The following is a 12,334-nucleotide window of genomic DNA, read 5'->3' as shown; positions in this document are numbered from 1 at the left end:
TCAATATGTCCTTCTTCTGTGGTTATGCATCAAAGGCCATACCTAGATTGACATATTTGACAATGTACTTATTTAATCAGAGACGACCAGTCACTTTTATGGAACAAAGGTAGACAAAATCCTTCCAGGAAAGTGACATGGCTCCAGGATAACAAATTACAAAAGTTCCCTAAGGTGGTAAGGAACCTTTTTAGAGGATCTTAGGATATTTTAGGGACCTTGAAAAGGGAGGAAAAATTTGCCCAAACTAATAGGCATCACAGAACAAGTCTGGTGGCAAGTAATTGGTCATGAAGACATACATGAAGAAATCTGAGAGTCCTTATGAAAAATTTTAGCAAAGCAAACTTAAGAGAGCTTATGTGGTAAAGAACAGCAGGACTTCTGCCCCCAAAAATGCCTTTTTGGCATAAGGATTTTGAGCTGGTTAGTTAAAGAAAAACAAAAACAAAAAACAACAGTAAACATAGGGAAATCTCCGAAAATGAAGAAATTGCCCTTTTTTGAGGGACATTTACATTTATAAGGGAAATCTCCATTTGTAAAGGTATCTCCCACCCAGTACTAGGAAGTGGAGGATGACTAAAATTCTGGAAATTCACCAATGGATAAGCCTTGGAATTAAAATCTGCATAACATTTATATCCTTGTTTATGGTACTTTGCCCTATAACCTCCCAAGGTTCTCCCCAGTGCCCACTCCCCAAATCTTCAGTCTTCAGCTAGAGATGGTACTTAATGTGGTGGCAAGGGCCATTTCGGAGTTACCAGTTTCCCCAGGTATATAGGAGATATACACGTTATTAAACTTCGGTTTGTTTTTCTTTGTTAATCTTTTAGTTATAAGAGTTAGAGGGGTCTCAGCCAAGACCTATAAAGTTAAAGGGAAAATTATTTATCTTCTATAGTTGCAAATTATTCATTCTTGCTATACCTAAATACATACTCAGGCCAAATATTAGCCCACAATTTTGTGATCATAAATAATGTTTGAGATTTTTTAAATCACAAAAAGGAGAAGAGTAGAAATCAGTAGAAAATTGCATTATCTATATAGTATGCCTTTTCAATTCCAGGTTATTGGATTTCAGCTTAATCCCTTGTCTTTCAGCTATTTTATTTCTTTTTAAGTTGTATGACTGATAGATATGCAAATTATGTCCTGTGTCCTACTGGTATTGATTTAATTAGCTGCCCCTCCCCCACAAAACCTCCATCTGCTCCATTTGCATTCCTTTTTTCCACGTGTATTTGTGCTGTTTTGACTTTTACTTTGAACTGGTTATAACATCTACCTAGTTCCTTTTTATCACATGAATAAAATAAATCTTTTAACACAAATTTTTTATCTGTAGGAATCCTGATTCTTAGCTTTTGAAACAAAGGTGTCTTCTAACAGATGAGTGAATGTGAGGTTGAGACCCTCGTTAGAAGGTTTAAGGTAGGTGGAAATCCAGACTTTGCTGATGGGTCTACTTCTGGAATAATTCTAAATCCTGCAGCTCCAATTACCTCCTTATTTTCCTGAATCCAGGGCTCGACCTGTCTGCTTCCTCCACTGCTTCTACCTTCTAGGACTTCAGAGGCCGGTTTTCCTCCCCAAGAGACCCACTATGGATAGAATGCAGTTTCACAGTTTATCCTCTATCCCCCTACTCCTGAAAGAAACCCTCCTCTATTTTGAGAATTTCAAAGAGTTTTTACAGCTAACAACAATGAGAAAAACACAGGGGGTAAAATGACCTACCAAAGGAAAGTCACAAAGTTTCAAATCAGATCAAACGGGGAAAAGGCCATTTCTGGTTTTCATTAGCATGTAAATGGTAGTAGATCCTAGCCTTCAACCATCGACATTTTTCCACAACTACCTTACTCCTCCTTTCTCCGTTGATCCAGCTTCTCCTCCCCGCCCTCAACCCTATCATGAAACACTAGGAAAGACAAAAGCCACAATGGGTGAGAAAGGTGGGTCTTTTCAGTACACAAAGAACTAAAGTGAGGTTCATCTACATTTCAGAGGAAACCCCAGATACTCTTTTCTCCTTTTACAAAGAAAGGTTATCTTTGAAGAGTTCCTCTGGAATATTTGCCAAGCTCAAAGAGAGACCTTCAGGATGAGGCCCTGGGGTTAAAGCCAAAAGACACAGGGTATTTATATCTTCTTTACTTAGTGTGTATGTTGGGGAAGGTTGAGAAGTAAGATTTGGGGGAGTGGAATGTAGGGAGCAGGGGGAAAAGCCACAGGGAGGCCATTCAATCTTTTCTTCTTTCCCACTCCCTAGTTTCACAGAATCAGTCCTCTGTAGTGACATCCTGTGAGAAGAGAGACCTAACCAAAACAGAAGCAGGGAGGGTAGTTATAGGAGTTATTAATAGCAGGAGGAAGAGAACTTCTTTTAGTCTCAGAAATTATATATTCTTACATAAAATTCTTATATAAAAAGATGAACCTGCACAATACCTTTTATGGTTAAGAAATGAAAAATGGGTGATTAATGGGATCTTGTGGTATAATTTAGGTCTCTTTTAGCTATTTTATTTCATTATTATATTACATGTAACATAAGAGTTTCCACTTATCCTGGATTCATACGGGGTATGAATAAAGAACAGAACTATATTTCTTAAAAATATAAAATGTAGGGGCGCCTGGGTGGCTCAGTGGGTTAAGCCCCTGCCTTCGGCTCAGCTGGGGTCATGGTCCCAGGGGTTCTGGAATTGAGCCCCATGGACCCTCTGCTCAGCAGGGAGCCTGCCCCTCACCCCCTGGCTCTGCATGCCTCTCTGCTTGCTTGTGATCTCTGTCAAATAAACAAATAAAATCTTAAAAAAAAAAAAAAAAAAAAATATATATATATATATATATATATATATATATATATATATATATAAAATGTGAGGTTTTCAAAGTTGGATAAAGTTTTCCTATTTCTTACATTCATTATAGAATATTAGTGAAATCTTTAGAATATGTGTAGAATGTATATTCTGTGCATTGCTAAGAACTATATAGATCAGAACTATATAGATAGAAAAATAATGTGAATTACATACAACTTCAAAATAACTTTAAATTTATTTTAAAGTTTATTTATTTATATAAGTAATCTCTACACCCAACTTGGTGCTCAAACTCACGATCCCAAGATCAAGAGCTGTACACACTTATAACTGAACCAGCCAGGTGCCCCAATATAATTTTAAATTTCCTAGGAGGCACTTTAAAAAATGACTAGGAAATATTTTAATCGTATTTTCCTAACCCAATATATATCCAAAATATTATCACTTAGATATGTAATCAATACAGAAACTTTAGATAATTTTTATACCTAGTCTTTGAAATAGTGTATATTTACACTATAGCACATTTCTACTTGAACCAGACACATTTCAAGTGCTATATAGTCATATGTGGGTACCATACTGGATAGTGCTGACCTAAATCATGTGGGAAACAAAGGCAAAAGAAAAAACTTAGAATTTCCTTACTGCCTACAGCCCACTGACAAGTCCTTGAAACAGGCAGGAGTGACCTTCCTTAAGGAGCTTAGCTGCCTCAATGTTGACACTTCCCTACAGGCAAATGGCAATCTTATCCCAACCCCCAATCCTGTAAGTCTTAACATTAAAAAAAATACTCCTTTGAAAACTTTACCTCTAACCTCCAAGATACTCAGCAATCACCTTTCAAGCATATGGCCCATGGAAATACATCGGAAGTATCTCAGGACTGAGTTATTACCGAACAGTAATAAATGACCTTTTCCTAACAATAGCAGCCCCCTCAGGATCCTGGAAACCTTGTTTCCAAAATTCCTTAGGGGCCTATGCTGTCCCTAACCCCCTCCCAACTTGAAACTATATAATCAGTCACCCATCACAACCAAAGTGCAGCTTTTTCTGCCCAAGAGTCCTGTCCCCATGCTTTAATAAAACCACTTTTTTATACCAAAGACATCTCAAGAGTTCTTTTCTCAGCTATAGCTCCAAACCCCAACCATTTCCTACATCATAAAGATCGATTTTTAAGATCTACTAGCAGCATAGTATCATATAAAAAATACTGAATTTAGAATCTAGGAACTTGGGTCTTATCAGTTAACAACTATGTGATTGAGCTTAGTCTTGTTTTATTAATTTCCAGGCCTCTGTATCCTTAAAAAAAAGTTTATAACAAGTAACTTACATCTTGGGAAACAGCTCTAACATTATGGAATAATCTTCTTAAGTTTCTCTGTTAATAAACTCAAGATAAGCTCCATATTATATATGGTTATATTTTACTAACACTAAAATAGAAGAAATTGCTAATCATTCTATAAATTTTCTTTCTCCAGATTTCGAGTTACAGGGAAGTAACAGTTCTTCTGAAAGAACAATTAGCCAAATTAATTTAAAGTGATTTTTAAAAAGTTTAAAACATGATTTGGAAAATAATTTATAACATCACTACAGGTACAGTTCAAACTCACCAAATATTTATTAAGTATATTAAAAGATGAGTGGGGCTGGGTGTTTTTTTTTTCCATGTAGGTGCTTATAATCTAGTAGGAGGAATAAAATATTAGTTTGACTACAGGGACATGCCTTATTTAACTACTGATCCCCACAGCCTAGACCCCAGTGCCAGCAACAATAGTGTCTGACAGAATGCAATACAAAAAGTACAAAACTGTACTGTTAAAGCTATAAGAAAGGAAAAAATTACTGTGTAAATTAAAAGAGAAAGCACATCCAGTAAAGGCTGGGAGATGGAGGTCGAAAGGGGAATAAGAAAAGGGAGCAGGAAAGAGTTAATGTTTAAACTGTATTATTGTAAGGGGTAGGTTGTAGTTCTTGGCAGAACTAAGGATGAAAAGGAACAACAGCATGAGTAAAATTGTAGATGGAAGAAAATATGCAACAAGCCTGGGGATAAGGCAGGACAAAGAGTTGGGACACATAAAGCTAGGTCCGTGCTTCTCACTGACCTAGTGATGTGTTTATATTGTGAAGAACTATGCTTTTTGTTGTTGTTTAGCTTTTTAAAAAAGATTTTATTTATTTATTTGAGGAAGAGAGAGAGAGAGAGAGAAACAGCACGAGAGGGTAGAGGGTCGGAGCGGGGAGCCTAATGACTCATCCATCCCAGGACTCCGGGATAGGATCATGACCTGAGCTGAAGGCAGTGGCTTAACCAACTGAGCTACCCAGGCACCCCTCTTTAGATTTTAAGTAATCTCCACATTCAACATGGGGCTTGAATTCACAACCCCAAGATCAAGAGTTGCATGCTCTACCAAATGAGCCAGCCAGGTGCCCGTGTGAAGAACTCTGAATTTTGAGACATCTATCCTTAAGCACAGGCCTTCAAGATGTTTAAAAAAAAAATACTATTTTGCATTTAGAAAAATGTCACAGAAGGGTCTTGATTTTTAAGACTGTGTATATGTGTATTTCTACATAATGGTTTAGACCATAAATTAGTAAATAAATTCTGTAAATGGCCAAATAGAAAATATTTTTAGATTTTGGGGGCTTTTATGGTCTCTATTACAATTATTTAATTTTACTATTGCAGCTAAAGAACAGTTATAGACAATACATAAATGAAAGAATACAACTGTGTTCAAATAAAACTTGTTCATTCAGCTACAAGTATAATGACCTTGTTAACAAATATTAATTAATGTCTCTAAAACCTCAATTTCTTTGATCTACAAAATGGGTTGATAATTGTTCCTGTTTCACAGAGTTGCAGTGAGGATTAAATGGGACAAATGAAAAGCACTTAGCAGAGTGGAAAACTCAAGCCTTAGTCTTATGAATGTTGGAACTTTGTGATGATGATACTCATTACCTGAGACCAAAATATAATTAGAAGGCATTAAAAATTTCTAGGAAGCAAATGAATCTGAAAATCTTATTCTTCATTGTACTGATTCTCAAAACTGTTTAGAAGTAAGGAAAACAGGAAACCAAAGAAAGGGGATGAAAGGTGTAGGTTGCTCATTTTCAGAACAGTCCCTGAGTATATAAACTATCTTTTTTTTTTAAGGCAGATTTTCCCTAACCTGTTTCTTGACACTACTGAAAGGCAAATATTTAATATTCCTAAATGGAAAACTTTTGCCAGATTTTTTTATTATCAACACAGAATCAACAATATCACAAAAACAAATTTTCCCTCTAGAGCATATAATGAGTAAGTTATTGGGCTAGAAAGTAAAGAAATAAAACTGTATGAGTTGGCCCATGAGCTTAATATCCTTAAGTCTATAGTTTTTGAGTATTATCCAATCCAATTTCTCATTTCAAAGAGGAAGGACATGTTTATCAAAGATTGTTTAGTGAAACATGACTTGCTCAAGATCTCTGGTAAACCAGACAGTTATGGAATGAGAGTCCTAGTTACTAGTCTCTGAATCCAAGTTGTTATATGTTAGTAACAAGTTCTAAACCATTTCTTTCTAATGCTTTCACTAATCAGAACATTGGTTCACCCAACCTTCAACAGCATTAGCTCACAAAATGTTATTAGGTATGAGGGGAGAGGGAAACCTGAATATTCCTTCCACTATCCACCTACCCAAGAGACGTGGGTAGTTGGAAATCACCCCAATGATTCTGCATCATTTCAATGATTTGCTTAGACCTGCTGCCTCAATACTAGAGAAACTGTACTTTATATATAAAGTGTTTTTACATATAATATACAATGCTGAATGTTTAGATAAATGAGGCAGATCACAAGTATTATAGTGAATTTAAGGATGGAATAATCAGGGAGAATTCTCCCAGGAGATGAGACTGGCTTCAAATTTCCAAGTAGAGAATGTATTTTAGAAAGTCAGTAATTTTACCAGATAACCCATGTCCATTATGTAGGTATTATGCTAGGTGCTGGGGACAAGGCAGTGACTAAGATGGATATGGTTCCTACTACCTTGTAGGTTAAAATTCCTGATCCACTATAGTATTATAAGATACTATCTACAAAGCTTTTGCAAGTTACACTACTGACTTTGATAATGTTCTTCAATTTTCTTTCCCAGGGAGGCAGAAATTGGAGTGAAAGCATGTGATTTCAACAGCAGCAGTGGCTAGTTCACACCTGCAATTCACATGGCAACTGTAGTCATGCAGTCCTGGTGACCACTTAGACATTAACCAGAGATTTAACAATTTAATTAGATTTCCTGTTATTAAACTCACATTGCAAACCTCAAATGAATAATTTTAAAGGTGTCAGACACAAAATATGGTAGGCTGCAAAGATGGAAAACATTTATAGAACTGTTTTTGATAAGCTATATTACAGTTTGATTAAATAGTAATTTAAATCAAAATAATATTTTAAAGACTATGACCACTCTGAAAATAATTCTGTAATTAAGAAATTTTGAAACTGCCAAGAACATGTTTTAATAAGCTTTACTTATAAATTTTTTTTCAGATTTTAAAAAGTCTAAAAAGAATAGGATAAACTTATATACAATTAAACTTAACTATGTTCTTATGTTCTAAACACTTCTATTAACTAATTCAATCCTTATAACAATGCCACTGTACACAGGAGAAAACAGAAATACGAAGACATACAAATAGTAAGAGACCAACAAGGATCCAAGCCCAAGCACTTGGGCCTCACACTCTTAATCATAAAGTATATAATACTAAGGGTAAAATATTTAAAAAGCAAATACCTGGGATGCCTGGGTGGCTCAGTGGGTTAAAGCCTCTGCCTTGGGCTCAGGTCATGATCCCAGCGTTCTGGGATCAAGCCCAGCATCGGTCTAGGCAGGGAGCCTGCTCCCCTCCCCCCACACCCACCTGCCTCTCTGCCTACTTGTGATCTCTATCTGATAAATAAAATCTTAAGAAAAAAAAATGGAGATAATGGTAATCTATAAGAAAACAAAAAGCAAATATCTTAAATAATAAGCTTTATAGTGCTTTCACATTTATAAGTCAAATATGTTAGATAACAGTAATAACCTTTTACATTTATTGTCTTAAAGTAAAAATATATTTAAGTACACATTATCTCATTCAAATAGAATAACTCAGATTCAAATTCAACTGACCATTTAGAAAAAAAGAATGCATTAGGTACAAATACACAGTAGTGCTAGCAAATCCAAGAGAGAGAAACAGCAGAAATAGCAGATGTAGAGAGTTAAGGGTCAGAACCAATAGTTTAAAGTATCTTTTGTGTATCAGGTACTAGATTAGATAGACTATGAGTAAAGTATCATGATTTCAACAATGAGAAAACATTAAGTTCATCATGAAATTAATCCAAAATTATATACAGTCTAAGTGGCATAAGGATCAGAATTCAAACTGGACTGACTCCAAAACCTCTCTTCACTACCATGTTGCATGGCTTAATAGATAATGGAGAAAAAAAAATCTGCATTTTTTTGTTGATAGTAGTATCAATATAAATAATAGTTTTAGGTGGCTATCTCAAAAACTAATACCCTCTTAGGCTGCATTAATTTAATTGTAAAGTGAGATTATGCTTGGTGTTATACTCACCATATATAGAAAAGTGACCCACAGACATTTAGGCTTACATGAAATTTTAAGGTACTTTAAGGAATTTTAAGGAAAATTAAAGAATAAGGTAATGATAACTATTTTCCAAATAATTAAAGAGCTACGAGATAGAATTATAGATTTGAGATTTTGGATCAAAGTAAGAATAAACAGAGTTCTCAAAACTGGAATAGGCTGCTTTATGAGACATTCACCTAGAGTTTAAAAACTAAGTATCAGTGATTTTGCAGAGCAAGCCATGATCAAGGTAGGAGATGAATTAGTTTTACTCCCTGCCTCTCTTCCTAATTAGAGCATTGGCTTTTACATGTTATGTGGTTATTCCATTTTAGTTTTTGGAGGGGAGAGGTGTTTTGATGTGTATAAAAAAATCTAAAAACCACTAGATTAAACATACTACAAGATGTCTTTCAACTCAAATTCTATATTCCTGCCTGGTTCTGATTAAGGTCAAGAACATAAAATCATATCTTGATTGCACTTGTCAAAGCAAAACAAAAACAGACCAAACATACCATTTTTTTCTGCAAAGGCAGCTGCGTCTTCTTTAGTACTGAAGGTTAGAACCATGTTGGACAAGGGATCAGCCCTGTAAGAAATAATTTTTTTTCCAGGATTTAACATTAAGCTTTAGCAGGGAAAAAAGGCTTATTTAAGTAAAGTAAAATGTTAGAAAATAAATACTTGCTATAATATCAGAGAAGTATAATACTAATGAATTACCTTATTTTAAAATGTTAACCTTTAAAATATATTTCCCTGTGTTAAACTGAGATTTTCTAACCTGTACTGTCAAATTAAAAAATTTGTAACTATAAAGACATTCAGCAATTTTTAGTCCTTAATAAAATCATTTATTGAACTCTTCAAAAAAAAAAGATTTAATTGAATTTAAAAATCCCAAAGGAATTCTCAAATTGACCTTATAAATTCAATATCAAGAAATCTACTGGTGAGTGCAACTGGAATCATCATTATCTCAAAAAACAGATGGCAATAACCTCTAAATGAACCTTCCATCATTACAGACAATAATTAAGCATATGGCCCCATGAAAAAATAAAGCGCCAAGAATCAACATCTGAGTTTTTCAACCTAGTATTAGTGATAATGTTTACAAGTCTACACAGAACCTTAAAAAAATATATAAAATATCACATAATTTCAGAAATATCACTTTTATTAGTACATTTATAAAAAGGTACAACACTGGGGCTCCTGGGTAGCTCAGTCGTTAAGTGTCTGCCTTCGGCTCAGGTCATGATCCCAGGGTCCTGGGATGGAGCCCCACCTCAGGCTTCCTGCTCAGCTGGAAGTCAGCTTCCCCCTCTCCCACTCCCCCTGCTTGTGTTCCCTCTCTTGCTGTGTCTTCCTCTATCAAATAAATAAAAATCTTTAAAAAAAAAGAAAAAAGGTAGAACACTGCTACAAATGTTTATTATTAATCTCTCAAAGGTGAATACAACATTCTATGAAACATCATTTAGAAATGTGGAAGTAGGGGGTGCCTGGGTGGCTCAGTGGGTTAAGGCCTCTGCCTTTTGCTCAGGTCATGATCCCGGGGTCCTGGGATCGAGCCCCACATTGGGCTCTCTGCTCAGCGCGGAGCCTGCTTCCCCCTCTCTCTGCCTGCCTCTTTGCCTACTTGTGATCTCTGTTTGTCAAATAAATAAATAAAATCTTTAAAAAAAAAATGTGGAAGTAAGAAAGTAAACATTTAGGATGTAATATGGATAATGAAAAGACACAAGATACACAGGGAGAGAATAAACAAGAAGTAACCCTCACTGAAATGAAGATCCACAAATTATTGCTGCTTAAGTTCTAGTCCTCTACAATGGTTACTGTTCTGTGGCTCCTATGAGATCCCTATAATGATATGTATTCTTAACATACCCCCTCCCCAACCCTGAAAGAAAAAGAGCTTCTCATCAGTTAGCTGTATTAGTACCAATAACACAATTTTACACTGATCCCTCCTTTTTGAAGCATATATGATTTCCCAGTTGATAGTTTAGATAAACTATACTGAGAACAGAAATGTCAACATAAATATCCAGTAATTTTTATTTTTAATTTTTAGAAAAGATTTTATTTATTTATTTTACAGAGAGAGAGATCACAAGTAGGCAGAGGGGGCAAGGGGAAGCAGGCTCCCCACTGAGCAGAGAGCCCGATGTGGGGCTCGATCTCAGGACTCTGAGATCATGACCTGAGCTGAAGGCAGCAGCTTAATCCACTGAGCCACCCAGGTGCCCCTATTTTTAACGTTTTTAGAAGATTATTTATTTGACAGAGAGCACAAGCAGGGAGAACAGCAGAGAGAAGGAGAAGCAAGCGCCCTGCTGAGCAAGGAGCCTGAAGCAGGGCTGGATCCCAGGATACTGGGATCATGACCTGAGCTGAAGGCAGACACTTAACCAACTGAGCCACTCAGGTACCCCCAGTTAATTTTTTTTATATATATATATATATTTATTTTAGAGAGAGGGAATGAGCAGAAGGGTCAGAGGGAGAGGGAGAATTTCCAGCAGACTCCCTCCCCACTGAGCACTGAGCCGGACGGTGGGCTGGATCCCACAACCCTGAGATCAGGAACTGAGCTGAAACCAAGTCAGATGCTTAACTGTGCCACCTAGGAGCCCCTGATCCTATAATATGATTAGTGCTGACATTTATGTTAGCTTAGTTGAGAACAGGAAGCAAAACAGAAAACTGTAAGAAAAACTCAGGAGCCAAGAGCTCTATAATCTGCAAAGGTGGTATAGCTTTTATTTTTCTCACTTTATTTAGGAAAAATTACATAGGTTGAACAGTAACAACCTGCATCAATAAGCCAGCATTTTTCCAGCCATTCCATTTCTATTCCTATTCTCCATCTCCTATATTTTGAAGTTCTTTTCTAAGTATATTGCCACAAGTAGCTTTCACCCTTTCTTATCCTTACCCAAAGTGCTATACATTCCTAACTAATCTTTCCTCCTCCTCAACTCCAATCTACCCTTCAACATGTTGTCGGATTAACTTTCCTAAATTCGACTCTCAAACCCATTGTCCAACTTTAAAACTTAAAAGGAGGCGGCACCTGGGTGGCTCAGTTGGTTAAAGCCTCTGCCTTTGGTTCAGGTCATGATCTCAGGGTCCCGGGATGGAGCCCCGCATTAGGCACTCTGCTCAGCGGAGAACCTGCTTTCCCCTCTCGCTCTGCCTGCCTTTATGCCTACTTGTGATCTCTGTTTGTCAAATAAATAAAATAAAATCTTTAAAAAAAAAAAAAAAGAGGGGTGCCTGGGTGGCTCAGTCATGAGGCAGCTGCCTTCTTCGGCTTGGGTCCTGATCCAAGGGTCCTGGGATTAAGCCCCCATCGGGCTCCCTGCTCAGCAGGAAGATTGCTTCTCCTTTTCTTACTCCCCCTGTTTGTATTCCCTCTCTTGCTGTCTCTCTGTCAAATAAATAAAACCTTTAAAAAAATAAGTAAAACTTAAAATAGTTCCCAGTGTCTACCAAAAGAATTTCTAAATCTCTTACACTTTAGCATTCAAGCACTTCTACAATATGATGAGAACACAGTTTCCAGTTTTTTTAATTATTCCCCTTGGAGGTAACCAACTAGTCAAACAGATAGCTAAGTGATTCTCTAAATGTAGCCTGTAAGTTCCCACCAGCTCAGTCTGTTCCTTCCACTAGGAATACAGAGAGGCCACTACCTCAGCATACAGAAGTCCATCCCAAATATCTCTCATGGTTTACTATGAATCTTTTCCATGAATCATTTATATCCTACCCTC

At 36.4% G+C, this 12,334-nt stretch overlaps 1 protein-coding gene across 2 annotated transcripts in view; it reads right to left on the bottom strand.

Moving 5' to 3' along the window:
* The window catches only part of NDUFS4 (NADH:ubiquinone oxidoreductase subunit S4), a 114,071-nt gene that overhangs the window by 16,744 nt on the left and 84,993 nt on the right, over positions 1-12,334 (bottom strand). For both annotated transcript variants that reach the window (XM_059173961.1, XM_059173959.1), the window contains exon 4: positions 9,062-9,135. In XM_059173961.1, coding sequence (XP_059029944.1) covers positions 9,062-9,135 — 74 coding nt within the window. The remainder of the gene's footprint in view (positions 1-9,061; positions 9,136-12,334) is intronic.

The sequence above is a fragment of the Mustela lutreola genome, chromosome 5, assembly GCF_030435805.1.
Source record: "Mustela lutreola isolate mMusLut2 chromosome 5, mMusLut2.pri, whole genome shotgun sequence".
In the NCBI taxonomy this organism is placed as follows: domain Eukaryota; kingdom Metazoa; phylum Chordata; class Mammalia; order Carnivora; family Mustelidae; genus Mustela; species Mustela lutreola.
The sequence above is the reverse complement of the archived record's forward strand: the minus strand, read 5'-3'. Positions and strand labels throughout refer to the sequence as shown.